Consider the following 27,906-nt stretch of genomic DNA (forward strand, 5'->3'; position numbering starts at 1 on the left):
AATAATTGACAAATACCATGATAATAACGATATTATTTAATATTTACACGAAAACAGTTTTTATGTCAATAACTAACATCTATTTTAATACCTCCTCGGACGAAAAATTAACGTTTTTGTTATTTCGTCATAATATTCTGCAATTGACAAATACTACATTTTAAACACACGCCGAATTTTACATAATATGTATATTTTTCATTTTAAACATTTCAAAAGTGAATTTTTTTATTTATTTATTATTTTTTGTACTTGGGTGGGGATTTATTCCGGATCCTCCCTCTCCTCTCACCTGTACGCCAATGAATGTATACAAACCTAATATTACTCTCGAAACGGCAGATTTATGATGTTTTATGTCCCTAAGAGAGGCAAAATATATTTCAATATTATACTTTAAAAATAATTAAATATTTATGATATGTAAAACTTACATAATAATATTATACACAATATTATTTTCAAATGTGCAATCTTTTTTTCTTCTTACAAGATTAAAACGAGCAATATGTATGTAGAAATGTGAATAATTCAATTGAATAGCCAAACTAACGACATACGACGTGAATACAAAACACTAACTATCTTAAGTTTTAATTTTCACTGTTACTAAATCAATTAAAAGTTACCGTAAGTACTAAAAAGTAATAATAATTATATCCTAATTAATATGTTTTCTAGAAATAAATTAATAACAATGTTTTAAATTATAAAAAGTCAACTTTTTGTTATTTTGTTTTATAGCAATTCGGAATCGTAACTTTTTCATTCTTTACCACTTAAGCATTTTTATATATATATAACAGTATTTTAGAGACTTCCTTTTTTTATATATATAAATTATGTAAATAGGTAATATTTTTCATTTATAAACAAATTGAAAATATTTATTTTATTTATAATTTTATATACATTTATTGTTTGAAAAATAAGTGATTACTAATTAAAAAAGATATTAACTAAAAATGTAGACTTTGTAATTTAAATTTTTAATCTATATTTTATTTCAAATAGAATACATAGAAATGATTCATCAATCGACAAATAAATATTTAAATGAATCAAGAAAGTCTTATTGATTAATTAAATATAAACTCAATGTGTTATCGTATTTATGAAATATAGATTTTTAGAAAATTTGTTTAAATGATTTTATTTAAAATGTCTAAATCAAAGTCGCTTGATTTATTCCCAATTTTTAAACATAAAATATACATCTAATAACACATGTACTATCAACATCATAATAATCTTTGAAAAGTTAGGTTATGGGTTAGATTAGTTAATTCGTTATAAGTATTTAAAGTTTAGATAAACGGACCAACCATTTGGAAGACCAACATTTTGCGAAATAACCCTGTGACACTCCACTCTACACATCTTAACTTTAAATACCTACCTAATAAAGTTATAACTAATTATAACAACTCCTTTGAAATTCGTAATACTTTAAACTTTGTTCATAAAAACCATTTTAATCAACTTTAACCTTGTATTGCTATAAACATATTTTATTGTTAGTAATTCATAAGATTAGACATACATTTAAACGTTTATTTTTATCTACGTAAAAAAAAAAAATACAATTAAAAAAAATCATGTACCACGTAGATCGTACCATTCAAGCATTTTACTAGTATTATTCTGACTTTGAAAAAGAACTATAAAGTATTATATGTATACAACAACAATAACTATTGTTTAATAGAAAAATCAAACAATATATTGAATTTTCATTATAGTATTGTTTTAACTCACTTAAAATATTATTTAGTAGATCAATTTTTGCATACATGTATTCAAAATCCTAATGATTTATGAGCATAGAATATATTCGAAATTAACATTATTCAACATAATACCGTTATTCTATACTTCAAAATATATTATACATTGATATTATGTTACGTCTACAAAAAGATAAGTATGAGATAAATGAAAATTATATTTTATAGTATTTTTGACAAATAAAGATGTTGGAAATATTCGTTAATAATTTTGGAAAATATTTATTTATTCTATCACTTATCGAATAACTAGGTAATTTTAGAATTTAATAAGCGTGCAAATATTTTATAAAAAATAACAAAATTCCAAGGTATTTTAAATTTTGAGTGAAGCTCATAATGTATTTAATTCTGGAATGTTTTAGATTCTGAGCAGAGCGATGAATGTATTGAATGTATTGATTTTACAATGATGTATATGTGTGTTTTTTATGTCTTCCATAATATTTTATAACAATAACATTATTTAGATTTTCCATTTCAAAATATATGTTCTAGTAGGAAATTCTAGTGAATCTAGCTAGTTTTCTGTAGGATAAAAAGTAAAAAGTTCCCAAACCTTTTAATAGTCATGTAAGAAAAATCTTACATGAAACCAATTTTTGGTAAAGTTGATTTTTTCAATAATTATTGATATAAATATTGTACTATTCAATTAACGATGTTTTTAGCATTAATATATTAATAGAACAAATATAGATGCGTACATTATAATAAGTATGTGAGACTAAAAGAAAATATTGAAATAATCAAAATAATCAATTATAATAATCAAGAATTTTATTATAAACAAATTTTGCGTTAAATATGTCATATAAATAATACATTGATTAATTTAAAGAACTACCCAGTTAGAAAGTCAAATGGATAATAAAAAAATAGATGTAATGAAAATGGCTCCATGAAAATGGTATGTTTAATTGAAGAACCTGTTTATAGAAATAAATGAAGTTCTACATCTTTTATTACCTGCTCCTTCAAAATTAATTTATTTGAAAATTATGTTGTCACTTAAAAAATAATTTAAAAATATTCGCAAATTAACTTTCAAAGTTCACAGTCGTCATATTAAAATTATCTATTATAATGATAATTGTATTAATAAAATTTATAATTATTTATCAGTTTTTATATTTATACATTTTTTTACTATTTTTTATTATTTTAGGGAATACAAAAGATAATAATTAACACACATAAGCCAGAAGTTATGTTTGTAAACAAATATGGAATTTAGTAAACTGAAAACTATTTGACGATGTGTTAAGTTTTTTTAAGATTGTCGGAATGTTTGATCAATATAATATATTATCCATTCGAATCTGTAGAAATTGACGCACGTCTTGAACAATTATTGTACAATATATTATTATCATTATTTTGAACAGTACGGCCGTTATTGCCTTATTGGTAAGTTTTGAATGTAATTAGAAATCGTGGAGTTAAACTGGTAAACAACTATTAAATTACCATTGTAGTTTTGAAACATATTAGTTACTTCACTGTCTGTTTTCACTGTTTTGAATATGCTTCCATATTGTACATATTAGAGTACATTTGTGAATGTAAAGTTTTTGTTTAAAAATGTAATTCATAATACATTTCTAAAATGCACTTAGGATTAATTAAACATCATATTTAACGACAGAGAAATACCGAATAATTTTAAAACGTAAAATACTATTTTTAAATGGATTTAACCCAATACTATATTATTTACACGGCTGTTGTAGGTATATATATATATTGTAATATAATAACAATAACGAAGTTGTGATTCAATCAAATCTACTGTCTTGATATAATATAATCTTAATCTTTATTACATTTTAATGTCTGTCTCATTGTTCCTTCAAACTTAATATTCTTTTTTTATTGATATACATTTTTTATGAATAATTTTTTTTTATTAGTCAGAAAAGAATGTTTATATATTATTTAAATTGCATTTAACTGACTAAAAGCACCACGAAAAAAAGTATAATTGAATATTTCTATAAGATATTTTTTAAAAATACGTAATTTACTAATTTTATGTACATCAAATTAATAACTAAAAATACTGTTGTATTTTTATTATTTTTTGAAAACAACTTAAACAATTTAAATTAGAATAATATATTGCTTAAGGTATATCATCAATGTTATATTATCATGTTTAATACAAAATAATAATAATAAAAAAAAAATTTAATCATCATTGGTAAAATTCTTAAAAATAAGATAGGTTCATTATATGCACATAAGTGTATAATACGATAACGCATAACAGAAATTTTATATTTCTAAGTTTTAAAAAAATACATTATTGTTCTATAATGCTTATAATGATCAATGATCCTAATATTTAGTTGTATATTATAATATATACATGCAAACATGAAACATTGTATATTATATTATTATACTATGTATAATATCGCTTAAGTTTAATTATAGGCAAAGATTTATATAGTTTCAATTTTTGAAAATTTTAAGTCACTTAATGATATTTTTATTATTGATATTTTATAATATCATCGAGAATTTTTAATAAATTCAAACATAATATTCTCTTCATATGAAGATACTTATTTAACCAGAATAATATATATTATAAATAATTTATAACAATTGAAGAAACCAATATTAATTTAGTTTTAATGGGTTTATTTTCTTCGGTTTTGGTTTGGAATTTGAGAACAGGCTTTTAAAGTCTTAAGGTTTAGTTATGATTTTTTTAATCCAGATTTTGAAGCTTTTGGTTTCAGTTGCGGTTACAATGGTTTAAAAAATCTTTTTCGATCCCTATTATTAAAGGTTTATTGAAATGTTAAGCTGTTTATAATACCATATGTAATAAACTATAATATAATTAATTTTTTTATTAGAAAAAAAAATGTAACAGGAACATAATATAGTTACTTTAGTATAGGCACTAAAATACTATTAAATTAGTAAATTTCTTAATAATAAAAATATTTTTTTGTGAACAATCGTGTTGGGTTTTGTAAAATATAAAAAAAGATGAAAATGTGCTATCGTATTGTGTATTTTGGAGGTAAAAAGGTAAAATGAGCACAATCGTATTGCACTGGTACTTTGTATACTTTTGATTAACATTTAGCCACAAACACAACGGTTGAGTAAAACTTGTTTACTATTATTCTGTATTTCTGTCCCATGTCAAACACAAGATAACGCCCACTAAAACTTTGAATAAACTACAAGGGTATAACGAGGATGGGTTTGTTGATTAGGACCACTTGAGTAATTCACAGAAAAGACACTTGAGAGTGATATCATATATATATTATATTATATTATATTTGAAAGGATTCACTAATACATTTGACCATCCGTAAACCTAATCCTATAAAGTACCTATGCTAAATCTGAATAAATACTTAATTAATTCTTCCTAAATATATGTTGTCAATGAAATTAATGAATCCCTATATAAATTATTTGATCAATGAATGTAATACGTAATTTTTGAAGTCATATTTATAAATAAACCTACACATTTAATCGAATGTCTGCTATACATATATTGTAGATCTGCTGATAGAAACTGAACGAGTACAGACACAACTTACAAGAATTCTATATTTATAACGACAATTAGTAAATCAAAACATGATATTAGTTACTCTTGTAATTAGGTAGTGAAAATAGATTATTCTTGTTTATAATTAATTACAATAATTGTAGTCGTAATGAATAAATAATATTTCATATGGAAAAAATCATTATAATACTTTATATATTATTAGTTTTTATTTTTTATTTCTCTTATCGAATTGGTGGAATCCAAAAATTGAATAGTTATAAAATTTGAATAATTTATAAATACATTATCAATAAAAATTATACCAATTTACTGATTTACAACAAATATTCATGTAAGCAAGACCTTGTGTTTACAATGATTTAACTTATTGTTCTAAGAAAATTTAATATTGCCGTATTTTCTAAGTTAAAGAAACATTATTATAAATTTGTACCTACCTATATTTATATTAATTTATTTACCAAAGTCTAACAATATAATATTAAAGATTTATATTAAAATATGTTGTATATGTATGTAAAATCTGATATTTGTCTTGAATAAAATCATTTTAGCAAACAATAAAGAATAAATAAATAATTATTTAATAACTACGTAAAATAATGTTAATAAGATTAGTATGGTAATACCTATTTTAAAAACTAAATTTCCAAATAAAAAGTATAGTTTAATAAGTATCTTTATACATTGTTCAATTAATATACCCATATTATTAATTTGAAATAAAATAAATAACATTTATAAAAAAAAAAATATTCATTTAGTGTGTAGATACTTTATAAGGTACTGTATAATATGTATAGTCTTATTATAGGTAATATATAATTATAAAGAATGCATTTAAAATAGATATAAGTACACACTTTCAAATCTCAATTTCAATACACAACTAAACCCAATTTAATTTTACTATTTATTTAAATGTTGATACAATAAACTATTGTTCATCATCGCGGTCAAAAGAAAATATTGATCTTGATGCTACTTGTGTATGAAATCATATAATCATCTACTTTTAATAGTATATTAGAAATGCATTAGTTTGTCATATAGCGTATTTCTTATTAGTTATTCTTACAGTGTCCAAAATATTTGTAATTGAACATTAATATGACTTATTTTTAATCAAATTGTATTTTTACTATTGAATAAAATAATAAAAATAAAAAAAAACTATAATAATATCAACAAAGGAAACAGAAGTGAGCTAGTATCCAAAGGCAAATAGTAGGTACATCTCAAACAGTACTCGACGGAATTTTAATTAAACTCTTATGCGACCCTCGCAATTAAAGTTTTCCGCGTTTCTCTTTTCCCCTCTGTGTGCATGTTATACGATACGTGTCATATAAGAGAAATCTTTTCAGACCCTAAAAAAGATTTTTTCCCAGAGATTAAAAGGACTCGGTAAATTAGCATACTTTATCCTTAATAAAAAAATTTACAAAATGTGTACCTACACTTTTTATGTACGTGAGTAGTTTATATTTTGAAGGTATACCATGCTAAAATAAACTAATGACTTCACTTTTAATGAATAAAATATAAAAAAATATCGTGTTATTGACGTATTATTCAAATTGCTTGTTGTACAAAAAAAAATATTTTGCCACGTTTCTGATATCGATTACACGCCTAGATAAAAACAACTATGCTATAGATATAATCACAATATAATAATTACAACAGTTTGAATATCCCATAAAAGTAGTGGATTAATTCAAAACACAATTATAAATTATTAACATTATATAACATTTTATAAATATTTCATAATTATAATATTTGCCAATTTCTTAGAATGGCATGACGCCAATCTGGATAGTTTGAATTTTTTTCTCACTTAAAAGTTATTCTCAGAGTTTAATATAAACTAAATAACTTTTAAAATATTAAATAAACACGTTGCTTAGTTTCAAATAATTGTGATTAAATGTATAACACATTATTTTAAAATTTATAAGATAAACCTAAAGCTTCAACGTTTTAATTAAAACAACTGAAGAATTGCAATTTTGAAAAATGCCAAGTATAGGTATTTATGTCTAGACAGTTGTAGCTTTTTAAGTACTTTTACTGCCTCAAAAAGGGTATTTCGATAAAAGAAGACATCATAGATTCTTCGTTTCTGTTCAGAATAATATAAAATAGAAATAAAATAGGACACGATCGGAACAATTGCTTTGGCGCGGTATAAGCTATTGTGCTATGTTGTTTTTAATTTAAAATCGCGACAAACCACTAATCGCAATACACAGAATACTGTATTGAGAATAATGTACAGATCAATAGAAATATTTTTAGAATATCAATAAATAAGATATACGGTATAACTACTTATCATCAGTAATAAAGTCATTAAAATGTATTAATTATTAAACTTATTTTTGAATATCTATTATTATTGCGTTATCATATCTACTTTTACATACAAAATGAAGAAAAAACATTAATTTTTAAATGGCATTCCTTGTTTATAAATTTAAATAAGTTAAAGACCAATCACATATTATCAGGCATCAAACAATGAACAGTAAACTTTTATTTATCTTGACTTACCAATAATTTTTTTGTTTATTTAAGTATGTTAAAGTTGACTTATTTGAAGTATCATATATGTATTAAATTTTTAGCCACGTGTGACTTTTAAAATACTTACTAAAACTACTACTAGTACTGCCACTGCTACTCAGACATAATGGGTAAAAACGTTATGGAGAAAAAGTCACATTGTACTCGTATTGTACAACTAAATAGTAAATTCTCACTTGGCTCAGACCTTAACGCGAATATGTGACCTTAACCATACGGATGAAACGTTCTATAAATGTGCGTTTTACCACCGTTACGTAGAGAAATCGTGATTGACGATGGCTGCGATTCGGAACTTTGATATATATATATATATATATATATACCGACGAAATATCGTTATTTTATAATGAAAAAAGCACTGTGAGAAAACGGGTCTGTATGTACGAATAGGCGGTACCTAATCTCTTTGATCCGTTAGGTAGTTTCGATAGTGATCGGACACTAAAATACGTACAACCCGTCGTATAATATGGTTTTAGGTAGGCACTATTATTCCTATATCTATACGATTATATGTACTGTATAATGTATAATACTATAATATATGTATTACCGTATGTAGGGCTCCCTCCTCTTATTTCCGACTCATTGTTATATTTTTTTCGGCGAGGGCGAGTTGATTTCCGAGACATACTTTATGCATTAATTGATTCCTGAGATAATTTGGGTACGTACAAACTAATTTCTAGCACACATATATTTAGTACGAACATCAGCGTATTAGCGTTTGCCCGCCGGAGATACTATTACAGGAGGGTTGGTTGCAGACGCGTCTCCCAAACATATTTTTATTAGAAATTAAATTTGATAAATTGTCATGTTTTGATTCAATACTACACCTATCGTGACTATTTAAAGTAGGTCAAACTTATTTTATTTTGTTATTGCATAGTGTCGATCATCGTCATTGTTTACTTTTCATATACTGGGAGACTATTGAATAATAATTTGAACCACATTGCTTCCAAAAAATGTGTGTCTGTAAGATTTTTTCCCTTTTTTCTATATTTTTTTATTCGGATTTTTTAGCCTCATTGCTCCTGTAATTAATATAATATATATTTCTTACTGTACTTCTAACGGCACACATACGTACTGGTAAATAATATTTGGGCGCACATTAAGTAAATAAGTTTTTTGAATTATACTAATTGTATGATTTAAATACGTCGTTATAAATTTATGTGTTGAGTACCTGAAGTACCTTTTGGATTTTCTAGCCTCATTATTCCTGCAATTAATATATATATCTGACTACTTTTAACAGCACATATATGAGTTGGTAAATAATATTTGGGTGCACATTAAGTAAATAAGTTTTTTGAATTATACTAATCGTCTGATTTAAATACGACATTATAAATGTATGTGTTGAGTACCTGAGGCACATATAGACACTCATATATTCTTAAAAACTAGAGAACATACATTTTTAAAATAAATAAGTACCATTTAAAATATAAAAATGTTAAAGTTTTTACAAACCGAGTTACTATGATTAAATCAATTGTATTGTAATTAATTTTTGCATTTCGATAGTTTATTATTGTTTTAGTTTATTTCCATAGTTTCTACAAAAAAAATAAAGAGAAAATTAAAAACCTATTATTGCATTATATGCAGTTAAATATTTAATAAACTTTCTTAGTTAAAAAATATAATTTACGATAGATCGAGTTATTCAGTCATTCATTAACATCTGTAGTCGAAAAATGAAAAATAAGACTATCGATAAAATTAAAGTTATTGTAAATAACATTTTTATTTAAGTTGTGTACATATTGAAATGTATATAATTGGTATAAATATAGATTTTGAAACACAATTTATATGTATATATATATGCAAATGGTACCTATAACTAGTGAATATACTGATAATATTATAAGTGAAATAATACCGGAAATAAAAAAAAATTAGCCTCCCCATTTTATCAAACCTTGCGTAATCCAGTGATGTATGCAATGGCATCTATTGCCGCGTATACCACGGCCATTTACTAGTAGATAACTGCATTGTATAATATACTGTGTACACTGTACAGTGTACATGCATTGTGCACCCGACGGACCGTACACCGACTGACCGACCACCCAAAGTCTTCCGCTTGCCGACTTGAAGGGCGATGTGACGCGACGATGACGACCGACCATTTCCGTATGGTAACGATTTTGCTTGAAATAGTGTTATAATACGGGTGAAGAGGTGTGTGATAAAATATTATTATTATTATTATTATTAAGGCGACCAACGCACACGTTTTATTATATGCATACATATGTATTATACACGCAACGTCGACGTGTTTGTTTGTATAAATCGTGCACAACGCTATAGTCCCTCTACTGCTGCATCCCTTGGCTGCTCCTTTTCCAGGCCGACGCCGCCGTTATGGGTTTTCCGTGTTTTGCATACCTTACGACGAATTCGTGTAGTGTGTCACATGCACACGTATGGTACGCACGCACAAACACACACACACATACCCACGCTTGTGTGTTTTGTTAGTTTTGGGTATGTGTGTGTGTGTGTGTGTGTGACGATGGGTCTAATATACGTACAATACCGGGGTCGTAAGCATTTGAGGGGAGGGTTAAGTAGATAATTTCAACTCTTTTGAAGTTGCGTCTTTGTTTTTTTTTTTTTAATTTATACTTACAGTTACATACGTATACATCTGTGTAATCATTATAAATATTATGAAAAATTTTTACTACTATTTCGAAAAAAAAACATTCATGTAACGCAATTAAATGTCTTCAACACAGAGCCCCGTCCGTATCAATCAGAGCATTCAGAGCTGTATTGAAAAACTGTAATTCCGCCGATGGTCGAGTTACAGATACGCTATACGCCACTGTATTACATCTTCAGTAGATGTGCAATAAAGTGGATAACGGTTGGCATGAGTCATCAGAAAACCATATTATATTGGCGAATGGCGATATACATTGACACGCAATTAACGACACGACTTACTACCGGGCAGACCCCTCGACATTAATTTACCTCTCGATTGTCAACGTTCTCTAGATGACCGATATATAAAACCTAAAAATGAATTATTAATTCATAAAAAAAAATATGGACATTTTTTAAAACTAAAAATTTGAGTTCAAGAGTCACAACTTAGATGCAGCTTATGCTAATAAGCTTAACCCAACACAACAACACGACTTATAATCCATCACAATTAAAACAACATATTCAAGCACCCCTGTACCTTAAAATAAAGAATAATTGACTCGTTTTATAAATCAATAATCATAGAACATTTTAACGTAAATTGACCGTTGACCCATTTTATAAATAAATGATTTTATATTCTATGAACAATATTACATGGAAGTAAATATAAAGTATTTTCACTAAAATTTGAAAGCGCTAACCAGGTCACTGTCTCAGCGACAACAAATATACACCTGATTTTGTAGATCTTCGACGTACAGCTGAAACTTCCTTGAAAATTACGTAACTTGTACGATTACAAAGTTTACAATACTACGTACTACCCATACGTTAACGACAAAATGGTATATTATTAAACACTATTACATTCGTACATGCGGAAAATACGTAAAGACCATACGACGTTGCACTATTATAATATAGAGCTCTAGTATCTAATAATAATAGTATTGTGTACGTTGTATAATAAGCACGTGCATTAATACTAAAAGTAGTTTGTGTCAGTGGTTACTCACAAAATAAATTATTCACATAAAATTCAAAACAATGTGTATATGGTTTGAAAGGTAAAATATGCATAAAATATCAAAAATACATTTAAACATAATAGTATGTGTGTTATGAATACCTGGAAAACAAAATAAAAAAAATTAGTTCTTGGAAAGAATTTATAGAGACAAAAAACGGTCATGATATTTTAAACTATTATAAATATTATATAAAGTGTATCGACTTTTTATATTAAATATAATATTCAATCAAGTATCAAATGCCAAATCCATATTTTTTACGCCAAACATATGATACGAAACACGCAAAAAATGTTATGTACATTCATAATATTTTATGTAAAATACAAATTCGTGTTTAGAGTAGCAATGTATTTAATTTGATTTTCACTTATTTTGTATTCAGAATTAAATTCATCGATATACGAAGTCAATAAACTCACAGGCCTGCTCTTTAAGCATATAGGTATAGACTATTAAGTAGTACGTAGATATAATAGTAAACTGCATTTCTACACCACCGCGATAAATAATAATATGATGCATTTTCAAGTGATATTCAAAAATAAATTGTACAAATTTCTCTTCCTTTATTAGTTAAAATTTTGTTTTTTAACTAAGAATATATATCAAGTGATTCTTCCCCACGAGAAACAGTTTTAAACAAACAATTCATGGATGTTATGCGCCTTTATGTAACCTTACCCAAACGTAACTCATGCGTGTAGGTATATATTATAATAATATTCATACATTCGTGTTTAGTTGTTTACTTGAGATTAAAAAATAAAAAAACGTACTCAATGTGTTTTTTTAACACTAAATGTACATTAAAGAAATTACATTTTAGCGAGTATTATTTTAAACATGTACGGTGTTTAAAAGATATTTAATGTTAATTAAAACGTTCTATTGATATTAGTAAATATATAATAATTGCTAGTTATAACCTTATAATTATATGCAAAATAAAGTATTAAATCTTAAATGTACCTATAGATGTATAATGGTAAATTTTCTTAAAATACTTCGTTATTATTATAGCCACGTTACATACCATCTTATTATTTCCTCTAAAATTTGAATGCAGTTATGTATAATTGATTATTAGTTTGCGAACTAAAGTTTCACAAGATTATGAAATTTCCATGTACCATACATGCAATCATTTATACAACTATTATAAAGCTAGGGGAAGCTGTAAACTAGCGTTATACAGTATATAATACATAATACAATATAAATATAATGTGAAAGTTATTTAGATATTATATGTGCACTCAATTAATTAATTACCTAACGTTGAATTATAACAAAATCTATTAATTATTAATTAAACAATAGACATAATATAAGTAACAGCACTGCTATACAATTAGTATCATGATTATCAAAAAATGTGCACTCATTATTCAGTAGGTCACTACTGAAGTAACGTTTTGAAGTAATGAAGTGACATATTATATCACTATAGGTATTATACTAAGTATATTTTATGATTTATCAACATTGAGAGTCAGTGGATAGGACCAGACATAGGAAATACACCACTGTGTCTTCAAAAACTATGCGAAATAATTTTTAATTAGAAAAATACAAAATTTACATAAAACTGTGTTTATGGCAGTTGCTTCTCATTCTAACTTCCCAATTAATCAAGTGTTCCTATAATATTAAAAAGTAGGATTGTATTTTTGTAAAAACTATGATTATATGTAATTATTTTTTGACAGTAAATATATATGCGATTCGCAAAATTAATCAATTAATTAAAATTTTGAACGCAGTTATATATTAATTATCTACTAGTGGTTTTCTCATGGAAAATTAAAATAATGAATATATGCTTTTAAAATTGGTATGCAAAAACCATGATTTATTTAAATAAAGATAAATTTAAATCACTTAATACCTCGAATTTGTTAGTTATTCAAATTTCAAATATGTGAACTTTAAAAACCAATTAATTAAAATCAATGGATACTTTTGCGTTTAATTTAATTGTTCAGTCACAATTTTTTTTTTTTTTAATAACGTAAAGTGGATTATTTCGCATACATTATAACCTATATAAACTTAGAAATTTACACTTTTATATTAGTTATGTATATACTGTATAATACTGTAATCAGTGTCGTATTGATTTAACACAAATAAATATTTGTTTCATGTTATGTTATAAATACATTTATTTTTAATCGTATTTATTAAATTGTTATTATTTCAATATTCTGTCATCATTTAATTATAATGATCTATCATTAACTTATTAGTCAATACCGTGTAGAACAGTATTATTGTATAAATAGTTTCAAATAAATGAAAATATTTTGAAATTGTATTGTACATTAAATGTATATTAATGTATAGAAGGAATATACGTGAAAGAAAATAGTCTCGGTGATGAATATTTTGTTTTAATATGCAAGTTTATAAATATTAAATCCTCAAAAACAAGTCCTATTTATTTTAAAAATTTTTAGAATATTGTAAAATTAACTGATAAATAACCATGTATTCAACTTTCATCTATAAAATAATTCTTTAACTTTTGCAATTTGACTAATTTATTTAAAATTTGAACTTCTAACATGTAGATATTAGAACATCTAACTTTAAGCCTATTAGACTATTTACCTTTGCATTTTAACAGATAAACCAAATAGAATTTTCCATAAACAGTTTTGCGTAAATATTGCCATTTTTTCATATTTTTTCCCTTATTGTTTCGAAAACTATTGTACCTTTATTTATTTTTTATTGCTTTAAAGTACCAACTAGATCCGATTTTTTTCACCAGAAATCACCGTCAAAGTTGAAAATTGAATCATTTTTACTACTCATAAAGGTTAAAGGAGACGTCAGGAACACACACAAAACACACATCATTGTAAAAGTAATGACATTCATTGCTCTCAATTTAAAATGTAAAGAAATTAAATTTATTTATTCCTATACGATATGTATTTTGTTTGAAATAATTTACAATTCAAAAATAAATTTTAGAAATTTACTTATATTTTTTTACATACCTTATATTACTTTTTTTTCTATTAAACTTAAATCTTATTATATAATACATTTGTACATATAATATAATATTAAATCTAGATATTAAATTGTTTAAATCACATAATATCCGGAGATAAATTCTAAAATGTCAATTAACTAAGTTTACTGCTTCATAATATTTGCATTTTTCAATTAATGTCAATTATTGTAACTATAGAATTTAAAATACGAGTATGTTTTAAAATATCTATTTTGTATATAATTTACTTTATTTTATTTTATTCAAACAATTTTATTGATTAATTATAAAATTTAAAAACTTAAATCATTAGCACGAATAAAATAATTAATAATCGTGATAAAGGGAATAAACTGAAGTTTTATGCGCAACTATTAATGCCGTGATACAAACATAAAAATGATAATTTGTTTGTAAATATATAAAATATTATATTGAGATAATAATTTATTGTGCAGTATCAGTATTTTTCACAACATAACTATAGTACAACAACAATAGCGTTTTCGTGGATAAAAATTTTAGGTACGGACAGGAAAGTCAAAAATATGACTGAGTGAGTGGGTACCATTTATGGCAATAACATCGCTGGGCCATGATAGACAGCAGTCCATCAGAACGTGGGGGTGCAGGGGGTTCGGATAAACGTTTGGTTTAATAATAGTATCGACACGTGTGCTCGGTGATTGAATGGTACTTAATGGTATAATACAGGCATACCGAACACAAATCCACTTAACTTTACAGGGAGTTTATGCCGCGGAGCTGGGGCCGTGTGAATGATTGATCGAGTGCAGTTACCACTGAAAAGCGCGCGTCTATCGGTTTTCTCTTCTTTATTCACCACTAGCCCTCCTTCCGATGGCTACCCCCCCCCTTACCATCTTGCCCAGAAATGAAAGGGGAATAAAAGAAACCCCGCAGGGTCATGGTGGTGGTGGTAGAAACTTTGGAATTTGACAGGGCAAAATAAAACGCATTGCAGAAGCGTCGATCAAATCGTGGTTTTACCCTGCGGCCCCCTCGTGGCATACAATTCTCCTACAGCTGCAACCGCGGGACGGATTCAAATGTACATTTATCACCCTTTTATTTGCAATTCGTGTACAGCTCATAAAAATCTGATGGGATGTATCTTTTCGGTAACGTTGTATAAAAAAAATAAATAAAGGGACGAAAAAAAACGCTGAATAATAAAACGTGATAGAGCAACAATAATTAACGTATATTCCTTGACACTTGTGAATTCCAGAAAACTTTTTGTGTGACGAATAAAATTAAATCCAGAATAATTCAGACGGTGACTGGAAAAAAAAATAGAACTACCCAAATACACGTTTAAATCGAATACTCGGTTTTTCGATCTGATTGAACATTGAAAATGCTTATAAAAAAATATCCTCGCAAAAACGAATTAATTAAATATCATAATATTATTGTGTTTATTAATACAGGAGACTGGTCGAATTCACCACCGGATTGTATCATGGTTAAGTGTCCGCCAATCAGCGTTGATGATTCTAGGTTGATCATGGTTGAATACAACGACACGTACGGCAAACGAGCAGCGTTCAAATGCGCTTGGGGCTTTCAAATGTCGGGTGTCAATTCGATTGAGTGCTTGGCGGATTCCACGTGGTCGCACCGAATACCTACATGTACCGGTAATGCCTTTTTCTATGAATATATTGTAATGTAGTACAGAACTGTTTTGGAGAGTGCGTGACTATTCTATTCTGAAAAATGTCAGAACTAAAATTAACTGATAATAGACACAAACATACAAGTTTGAGGAAAACGAATAAAGTTGTGTAACTCATCGAGTTAGATTAATGAAGAGTTAACTATTGTATTTTTATGACTTCTTTAGTTTCTAAGTTAAAAAATAATGAATTACAGAATGAACTTAATTAAAGCTTGAAAAATAATTTTTTGACAGATTGACTTTCTAATCGGTTAGAAAAATAGCACGAATAAAAAATAGATGAAGTATAAGAATAATACTATCGAAATTTAAATTATTAGTCATAAATATAGCAGTAGGATTAACTCACTATACATTTTGAAGCAGCTAACATCTAATAGTTTTAATAAATATCTTACAAAATAGCTCTTTTCGTCCATCTAAATATAGTAATTTAAAACATAATAATGCGTTGCTGCGAAATTACTCTTATAACTGTGTATTATTTTTACAATTTACATTTATCGTTTACATACTTTTCTCAAATTTATTTTGTAAAGTTGACACACATTGTAAATATTCGATTTAAAAAAAATATATTAAGATAACTGATTTTTAATTAAATTATAATTTTTTTTTTCTATTTTAATTTTATAAGTTCAAATTATCTTAAATATTTAAGTTTTTTTAATTAAAAAAGTTATTAAAATAAATAGTAAAAAAGAAAATAAGCACTCTGATGTAAAATAAGTGTGAAGTGTATCTCGTCATTAGAAAATTCATAGTAATGTATGTGTTAAATTTGAATATAGTGATAACCATTACACATGCAAAACAATTCCAAGCTAATCACGTAACTCAAAATATTAAATGATAAAATTTCAAATGTCTAAACAATTAAAAAATGTAAAAAGACTTTGAAAATGTTATCACGTTCAGAAAGTACTATTTAAAATATTTAATGACTTTTTCAAGTATCTACATTCTACTTGTAATATACTCTTATAGAATATGGTTATTTGTAATTTAATTACAAGTCACTAAAGAATAAAAAAATCGATTTTTTTATTGTAGAATGCTCCTGTTTGTTTCGCCATAATTGTTTTTAGTTTTTCCGTTTTTTTTTTTAAATTACTTGGAATTTTTATTTTAAATCCCCTAACTCCAAAGTAACAATTATATCTAATTTTCTATCAGAAACCACCCTTAATGTTGAAGATTGAACCATTTTTACTGCTACACAAAATTGATGATAGACATACACACACACACACACAAAAATAATTTTAAAAAAAAATACGTACATTTTATAATGTAAAACCGATATGAGTAAATTCATTACTTTACTTCAAATATAAAAACGAATTAATGAGTGTCAGATAAAACATAAATATAATATTTTTATTATTATTGTTAAAATATAACAAAAAAATACGAAACAATAATTTTGAAAATTTAAAGTGGGGAAGTTTTTAGTTAATTGTTTAACTAGGTTTCTGTGTAATTATTATATTTAAAGTTCAGTGCAGTTTCCTCTTACGATCCAATTATCAATAGCTAGGTTAGTATTGATTGTTTTGTTAAAATTTTGTTAACGGTTGTGGCTTTGTAATTATCTCAACATTTAAAATTGTATAATATTATTATATATTATTACATTTAAATACGACTATTAATATTTTCAGCTAAAAAACTACTATTAATTTATATATTTCACACAACTTAAAATAACTGATATAACATATATTTAAGTATCTAGTAATTATTCTTAAAGTTCTAACACTATTATAGCCTATTGTATGTGTCAAGTTATTTTAATTCGTGAACTATATTAATTTTTATTATATAAATACAATGCATTAGTCTTAGGTATCATCAAACTCACTCATTATTCTATTTAATCATCTACAAACTTTCTTAAAGTAATGAGCATCAAAAAAGTACCATAGCTTTTAAATCAAAGCATGTCATCAATCTTATAACTAAAAGTAGGATGGCTGTCAATCAATGTTATATATTTATATATTTATTGTAGAATTCAATAACTACGTAATAACTAATTATATTTCACACTGTCATCAATATATTCCTATAAAATTGAAAACTTATATTGATTGATGTGCGTTATAATTACAGTTAGGAAGGTAATGATAGTTTTATTTTATTGTTATGTTTTTGTTAAATATTTTAAGCTTTATATAATTACCAGTTCAGTCGTAACCGCCTATAATGAAACGTCGCTCTGACAACAAGTTATATTTTTTTCCTTTTCTCTTTTTTTTAAAATTTTTGTCCATCTTTTAAGAAAAAAAACAAATTGAGTTCCACCTATATAACATTGCCTTGTCGGGATAAAGGAGCGTCTCGCGTTTCTAGCTCAAATTTGATAACTTACTTAAAAATTACTGTCACGGGTGATGTATAGCCATGGCACACATGTTATAGTTGCTATCTCGTGATAAACTCAAACCGTTGTACAAAATAGGAGATAAACATCTCAAAAACCATCTCCTCGTGAAAATTCTCGTCTACAGAATGTATCCAAATCATATTCTCGTTTTATCATTTCAAACCAAATAAAATAGACACTTCTACAAGTGCATTTCTTTGTCTTAACCACAAAATACAAAATACCCATACATATGTATGCATATATCGAATATCAAATATTCGGGTTTCTTTGTTTTAAAATTATTTTGGGGTACCTGGAAATCGTGATAACCAATACTCAACATGGAATTAGAGTGTAAGGACAGTGGACCTATTAATGCAATTAAATCTCTTTTCTCAATTATCATTTACACAGCCAATGACTTAAATTATTGTGGTAATAATATTAATTAGATAACTAAAAAGAAAACATTGCTCATATGAAAGTTCATTAAATTTCTTTACACTGTTTACATTTAGCAGAGTTTTACTACTTGGTGATTAAAATCTCTCAATTTAATATTAACCAATTAGAACATGAACATGTGATAAATATGTCAAGTGGCACATGAAAATTAACACCACTAATAATAAGAAAAAAAAGATTTATGATCCTATCGCTTTACATCCAGAAACATAAAAAATGTGTTCTCCAACGTAACATAAAACCTACTATCTCATTTTTTTTTTTTTTTTTTGTCTTTAACAACAACTATTTTTTTGCAATTACATTTTAACAATAGAACAAAACTTAAATCAAGTAGTGCCATAATATTAATAAATAAACAATATTATGTTTTTATTTTTAAAGGTTTAATCGCATAAAAAATTAATTAGTCATCACTTCCTATCCATAAAAATGTGTGTCCGTTCAAGTAATAGCTACTGCCTTATAATTCTTATATATCTTGTAATATTCTAGTAAAATATGCTTTATACGTGGGCGTCCATATTCCTAACAATAATTTTGTCCAACTAAAGAGGAATTCACGTGTACTTGACAATGTATTAAAAAAATCTACAAACATTAAAAAACTCTGTTCACCAATCTACTAAACACTATAAACAGAATAAAGTTTGAAAAGAAAAAAAACTATGAAAGCTTAAATTTCAATGTGATACTTCAGCAAATGTGTATTTACTATACCTACGGTTCTGCTGCTGCTGCTTTTGCCTCATCATAATCCCACAACATGCCGAAATCCATTGTTGTTCAAATAGATATGGAACACGAGAATAGTGATCGAGTTAGTCGAGATGGGGTCTGTTTAGAGGATGTGATGGTGTGACAAGGGATGTATGAGGCCAAAAGCGAAACAGGGATGGAGTAATATATTTCATTAATCAAATTTTAAGGGCATGCGGAATATAAATCGTACGGCAGCATCACCAGCACCGCGACACACTACAGTAGAGCGTACTCATTCGGTCTCTCTCACTCCCTCTTTCTCTCTTCCTATGTTGATCACTGTCTTTATCTCTCAATGTCTGTCTCCCTGTAACATCCAGTCTTCTACCCCAAAAATATTAATGGAATTTGTCAATCCCAAAGTTCCGTATACACTACAAACGTAATTAATTGTTACACTTGACGATATGCGCTTCTACTGCTACTCCTGCTTCTGATTATGCCCATACTCATAAACTTTATACCATACCTGTATACGATTTTGTGTACCTTACGTTTTAATCGGTGACTAACTATGTATTTTCAGTTTTTTTGTGTATTTTTTTTTCTTTTTTTTTGGGGGGGGGGGGGGTACCATCAAACTTGAATTAAACATATTAACAATCAAACCAAATTAAATCTTTTTATTAGTGTTATCAATAGCAATTTTACACACAATAATTCAAAAAACATGTTTAATATAAAATAATAATGGAAAACTAGACTTCTAAAGGATATGTATTATTACAATAAATATTTTCATCCTAATTAAACTGTCACTTAGTGTGATTAACTTTAAAATAAAACAATTTTATTTAAAAATAAGTGCATTGCTAATTATACACTGAGACTTATCTTTAGAATATATATTTTTTTATTATTACTGAATTCATTACAACTTTAATTTATTAAAATAAACTAAATAGACTGAGTCGACAAAAAAATAAAAAAACAAAAAAAATATTCATTGTTTACATTATTGTTGTTTTAATGCTATGTATATTTATTTAGTATATTTATTATTCTAATGCATATAATTAAGAAATTAATTGTATACATTTTAATTTATTATAAATATCTCATTTAATTGCATAAGGTCACATACAAATTGAAAATTTAACAACAGGGATTCATATATTACAGTGTGAAATATCGAGCAATGTTAAATCTGGACATTTGACTAAAAGGCATAGAATTTTCCTCAAAATATGTACATTGTACAATATATATTGCATATATATATATACTTTCAGTTGACGAGAATTCCAAAACTTAATTGCGTGGTACTTACAAGGGAATTTTGAATGTATAGTTGCTCGTGAGCCGTGAGTTATGATATACGAGTTTAGTTTCATTATAAAATAAATTAGGCTTATAACTATTGTAATAATATTATAAAAGATTATTGTTAGGTACCTTCATTTTTATTTATCTATACTAATATCATAAAGCTGAAGAGTTTTTGTATTTGAACACGCTAATTTCAGAAACTACGATTTCAATAAAAGTTATATAAATATATTCCTTGAGACTCGGAGGGTGTTCCAAGCTTGTTATTCAACCCCTATAGATTGGTATAAAATGGCTTAAAAATGAATTTCGTTTTAGCCCACAAATATGTTATGTTTTTTTTGTTTATACATAGGGTAAGGTTAGAAATATATATAGTTAGGTTACAAAAAGTGTATGTGTTAAATATTTTTATTTAAATGTATTACATCTAAAAATTGTACATTGTAAAACCGATTGACCGTTCTTTTAACTCTTAATATAAACGTAATTAGGTTCTGTTTATCTAGATAATAATAGTAAAATATTATATTAGATTAAAACGAAAATTTTAAACATAGAATAGAGAAATATATTTTTAATGAATAACTAATTTTTTAATAGTACGAGCTAACTATGCACTGTATTTTGCAATTTAAAAGTCTATTAAAATTTATAAAATTATTAATTAATTTCTATGAAACTACAGTCGACATATAATTAGTATGTTTGGAATACTGTTATAGTTAAAACGTAGATTAATTAATCTCTATCTGTCGCCACGAAAACCACAAATATTCTATAAAATTAACGCGATGATGCATAATGCAAAGTATACATTTTGTAGTTTATCCGATATTTACAAGAATAGACTTATAACAATTAGAAGGTATGTTAGCATGCGCTATTAATTTTTGTACTTACATAATATGTACACATAAAATCAATCATAAGATAATAACAATATTCGATCTTTATTAACTGTAAGTTATTATAAATTTACTCTCAATGGATACGAATTCTAATATATAAGCTGTATTTTAAATCAAAATGCAATAAATACTCTAAATAAAAACAGTTACGACTATGTTTGCGCATAAACTTCTTTTTATTATTAAATTACGTACACACTAAAATATGAAGTAAACAACATCAGTAAAATTATACTTAGCAGTACTTTTAGATATATACATATAAATGTATAAATATTATAAAAATGCATTATGTAATTTCAAAACGTATTAAGTTGTTATTTTTCTTTACTTCGAATATTAAAAAACATGTACTATGTAAGTATAAAAGTAAGAAAGAATATAATAATTGAATGCACAAGATTGTAACACGAATTAATATTGTTTTTCAAATAACATAGATACATTACACCTTACACTGTGTAACTAATTGCAGTTAAATGAAAAAGTATTCACCATCGTAATAAAATAAAATTATTGTACTAATCATTAATATGGTATACAATGAAACAACTGTAAGCCTATTTTTTCCAGACTACATTTTTTATTTTATAAGTGTAGGTACTTATAAAATAAATAAATCAGTCATTTTCAATAATAATAATTATTTACAACGTTATTTATAATAATAATAATTATTTATTTATACAACTTTAACATGTCAATTGAGTAAACTCATTGAGTATAATGTACGATTGGAGTTCCGGTCAGTAATCTCAGTACTTATAAGAATCTCTTCCAATTTAAAATTAGTTATAATAAATATTATGTGTATTATCTACATAATGATAGGTACCCATTTTAATTAATCGTTATATCCACTAAAGATAAAAAACAAGATTGATATGTATTATAAAATTCAGATAAGTTAAGTGTTTGAATAATCGCATACTTGCAATAAACTCATTTGTCATAAAATGAATAAATAAATAAACTTATTTGTTCGTGAATAAATAAATAAATTGTGTAGCAATATCAAAATAAATCAACAGCAATAACAAATAATAAGCTAAGAATAAACATTGTACCTAAAATGTATAATATATTTGTGAATAAAAGTAAATATTTATCAAGCTCTATCCAGCCATGGATTAATTATACAAATTTAGTACAATATTATGTATAGGTATGGATAATTTTCAAATGGTATAATTTTATTTTTGGTTTATAAAAAAAATTTACATTTTATTATTTGCGTATTTTCAAATTACCGTTTTTCTTTCATCTGAATAAACCTCACGTACATGCTATATGTTGGAAGTAGAACCGAACGCATATCCCCCGAGGGTACTATTGACTGTGGATATTATTGTCATATCGTTCCAAAACGGATAGGATTTTATTCTCATTCCACTAATGGTGTGCTACCATTCCCGCGTTGCTCACCACATTCAATTGGTTTTATCGATCGTATTTTAGACATAAAGATCCGTAAGTGCTTCAGAAACACCGTCGCGGGTGTGACATAAAACCAAAATATCTCGAAAACGAATTAAGGTAATCGAGCAACAAAAATATACCTACACACATCGTAAATTCGTAACAAAACATATTTATTCGATTTTAGTACCACATTATATATTGCATGTGTAAAATCCAACGGAATTCTGTGAAATCCAATTCATCAAGGCGTATCATTCGATAATACCAATGTTCAGCTAAATCTGTACTAGCTGTTGATAAATATATAGCCTTTAAAAATAATATCATCATTGACAATAATTTCATTCACATTTCTAATTATTATAGTTATTTTTTTTATTTATCTTAAATTAAAATCGTAAACAGTGGCCATTAGTTTTTATATTAATCACAATTAAAAATGTTGTTTAAATTAAATCGTACATTTTACATTTTTTTTAAATGTTAAATCTATGTAGGTGGTGACTGCGTTTCGTTTGAGTTCTGCGTCTAGTGTGTTGGAGATGTTGAGTTTTTAAGTTCATCTGTGTACTAGAGAGCGGAGACATTTTCTTTTACAATAGATTCTTAATATAATTAACATACATTTTTAATTTTATCAAAAATTATTTTATGGTTATTTATTTTTTTACAAAAATTATTTGGGAACATACGATTTGGATTTGATACTACATGTATATATAATACCTATGATCTATGAATTACAATGAATCAGCATTTTTTTTGTAGATATTTTTCAATCAATAAAATACTGATTGCAAGAAAAAACGAATGTATTGAGATTAATTTATAACGACATAATTGGTTTATACTCAAAACAAAATTACACTAAAAATAGTAAACAAATTGCACTTTTTATTTTAAATAATCGCCCTCTTTAATACAATAATCTTAGACCTTTTTTTATTTAAATTAAATGTCACATAATATTGAAAAACTTGAAAAAAAAATACAATATACCAATAATAATCGAATTATTAAAATAAACTTTATTTCAACAATTATAATGTGCAAAGAGTAATGAAGTAGTAATGCAATTATAAGTTGGGTTCATCATGTGTGTAAAAAATATAAAAAGCGTCGAATTGAATATACAACGTATGAGTGGCCTAACAGAATATAACACGAGTGTTCACTAGAAATACTAATACATTGTTTAAAAAATGTCATTTAGATAGAATATAATAAATCAGTAATTATAAAAATGTTTAATATTATTCACATAACTAGTCATTAATCATTGTTTATTTATACGACATGTAATCTATTATAATAAATAATTAAAATACTAGGAACGCGATAATATTATTATGGCATGAGTATTAGAAAATATCATACTATGACGGACGTTTTAAGGTGATCGATAATATTTGAATATCATTAACATTTAAATTTTAATTGTTTTAAAAACGATTTATCCATCATCTAATTATATGAATGTTCAAATATTTTGATATAATATACCAAAAAACATAATATATGCAAATTAATAAGTTTGAGTAATTACCACGGTTATGTGTAGTGTCAATAAATCGTTTTTAATTTATGGAAAGTAGTGCAAATTTGATGTAATTTTGAATAGATCAAATTAGTACAATTTGTTGAGCGAGATACATCTCTTTTTTCTAATTGCATAGCAATTATTGAAAAATAACCAATTAACAGCTTTTATAAAATCGATATCAACTAATGCAATATAGTATATTATACGTGGAAAAGTTAATTGGATTTTCTTGACATAAATTTAAAGATATTGTTATAGGTATATAATATTAATAATTATCCATCAGTTACAAAAACAATCAGAATTTATATTGAATATTGATAAATTAGTACATCAAATTAATGTTTTTGGGTAATTTGTATTTTTTTAATAAAGTAATATCAAGGTAGTATTCATATCAAATTAGCCTTAAAATACAATTTATTTTTTTTAATTATTATTTAGTTTTCTTTACTAAACGATTATAATTAAAATCAATAAAAAACAAAATATTTATTCATTTTATGCAACCTTCTTATTCTTTCTTATTAAAAATTTCAAATATTTACGATGTTTTATAACACATATAATATTAAAATTACATATTAATATTAATATTATAAAAACTACTTTGAAAATCTACACTGAGCTACAGACCACGAAAAAAAAGTGGTTGTTAAATATAATAATATAGAAATCCTTAGATAATTTTTAAACGTTTAACTTAAATATATTTTTATGTTCATAAAACATATTAAAATAGGTAAAAAAAAGATTTTTGTCGTCTTTATATTTCTATCAGTACATTAGGAATAAACAAGGTAAATTTACTTATTCAATGTCATTTAATGATAAAACCTATTGCATCAATATATTTTACTTTTAATAATAATATGATATGGTGGTTTATTTTTTTTAACAGAGTTGATAAAATAAATTTTATTTTATGTATTCCAGTGTAAATGATTTTGAAATGATAATTATGTTGATAACTGTACATATATTATTCGCACCTAATTGTTTAAGACAATAGCTTATAATAAATAATAATAATAATAATATTAATTAAAATCATAAAATAATTGATTAACCTTTGAAAATTCATAATACAGTGTATTTAAGAAAAATAAATTATTGATTTTAGAACATCATAAATAACTAGTATCAATATTTGCATATTTTTTTTATTGATAATATTGAATTACAGACGAGGAAATATAATTTTAATATTATATATGTTCTAAAACATCGTAAATAATTGAAATTTTAATAAGAACGAAGAAGAAGGTTGCTTATAATAAATAAATATTTTTTTTTTTATTGGCTTTAATTATAATCGTTTAGTAACGAAAACTAAATAATAATTTAAAAAAATAAATTATATTTTAAAGCTAATTTGATATGAATACTACATTGATATAACTAAAAAATACAAATTACTCAAAAACATTAACTCGATGTACTAACTTATCAATATTTAATATAAATTCTGATAGTTTTTATTACTCATGGATAATGATTAATATATTTTATGCACATAAAAATATATTTAAGCTAAACGTTCAAAAATTATCTAAAGATTTCTATATTATTACATTTTACAACTACTTTTTTTTCGAGGTCTGGTTGGGAATTTTCCCAATTATTATTATACATAGTTTCTTGTTATTAACGTATTCTATAACACGGCGTAATGTATCGGCAATTGTGGTGCTTTACTATGTAAAACTGTAGAAGAAAAATATTTAAAATTATAATTTATACTTTATTATTATTAATAAACTACCAAGCTTATCTATATTAACTAAAATTTAATTTGCCACTTTTAAGTAAAAATATTATAATAAAATCCTAGATTTCAAGTGCATTTTTTTGAGTTTTATAGAAAAATGCATTCCAAGTACTAACAAATTTACATTCGTTTTTCACATACTTTAAAAGTCAAATTTCTTATTTCTTTGTTTATTTTCTATTTGTTAGAATTTACATTAATAATATTTAATTTTTTTCTATTCATACATTTTTTTTTTATCGAATTTAAGAGTAAAATTTGATTAAAAAAAAATTATATTATATTACATGAACACATTTTTCTAGGTTTAATACAATACACTTTTTCATATCACTAAATATTTGATAAACCATATATAATCGAATATTTTTGAATGAATATATAAAGTTAGTGTCTTTTAAACCATAATATCTTTTAATATTTATCTTTCTCTCTTTAACAATGATGACAAGAGATATTTCTCTTACTAAGTGCAGTCCATCTCTTTAAATGTCTATGCTTATCTGTCATAGAATTTGGAATCGCTCGGCAATAAGATATCTTTCGTTATTATGATACGAATTTAAAATATGCGATTTTGTAGGGTTATTCAAAATCTGAAAAACCGGGTGATTATTCACTCAGGTAGTCAGTAAACGCATAAATCATAGCCAATACGAATATATTCTTTTTTTGAGACAACTGACTAGACTAACGTTTTAAAACTAAATATATGTAATTTAATAATAATAATGTAAATCATGAGTAATTTTATTTCAGCAATATAATTAAAATAAAACTAATAGTTATTTACTGAATTCTGAATATAAGTACGTAAGACGTATAACAATATGTAAAAACTTTTTTTTTTTAATTACTTTTTATTAAAAAAAAATGACATAGAACTTATATGGCAAATTTAGAAATTCTCTAAAATGTAGGAATACATTATGACAATCATTTTTTTTTTTTTACTTGTTGTTATGCTTTATGAAAGTGGCATGTGCGATATCATATATATATATATATATATAATTTATACTC

The 27,906-nt window shown here is 25.3% G+C and overlaps 1 protein-coding gene across 1 annotated transcript in view; it reads left to right on the plus strand.

The window, feature by feature from the left end:
* LOC113548518 (locomotion-related protein Hikaru genki) overlaps positions 1-27,906 on the plus strand; it is a 116,111-nt gene that overhangs the window by 82,249 nt on the left and 5,956 nt on the right. Inside the window, exon 8 of the mRNA XM_026949448.1 lies at positions 16,119-16,328. Within this exon, the coding sequence (XP_026805249.1) occupies positions 16,119-16,328 (210 nt within the window). The remainder of the gene's footprint in view (positions 1-16,118; positions 16,329-27,906) is intronic.

The sequence above is a fragment of the Rhopalosiphum maidis genome, chromosome 4 (genome assembly GCF_003676215.2).
Source record: "Rhopalosiphum maidis isolate BTI-1 chromosome 4, ASM367621v3, whole genome shotgun sequence".
Taxonomy (NCBI): Eukaryota; Metazoa; Arthropoda; class Insecta; order Hemiptera; family Aphididae; genus Rhopalosiphum; species Rhopalosiphum maidis.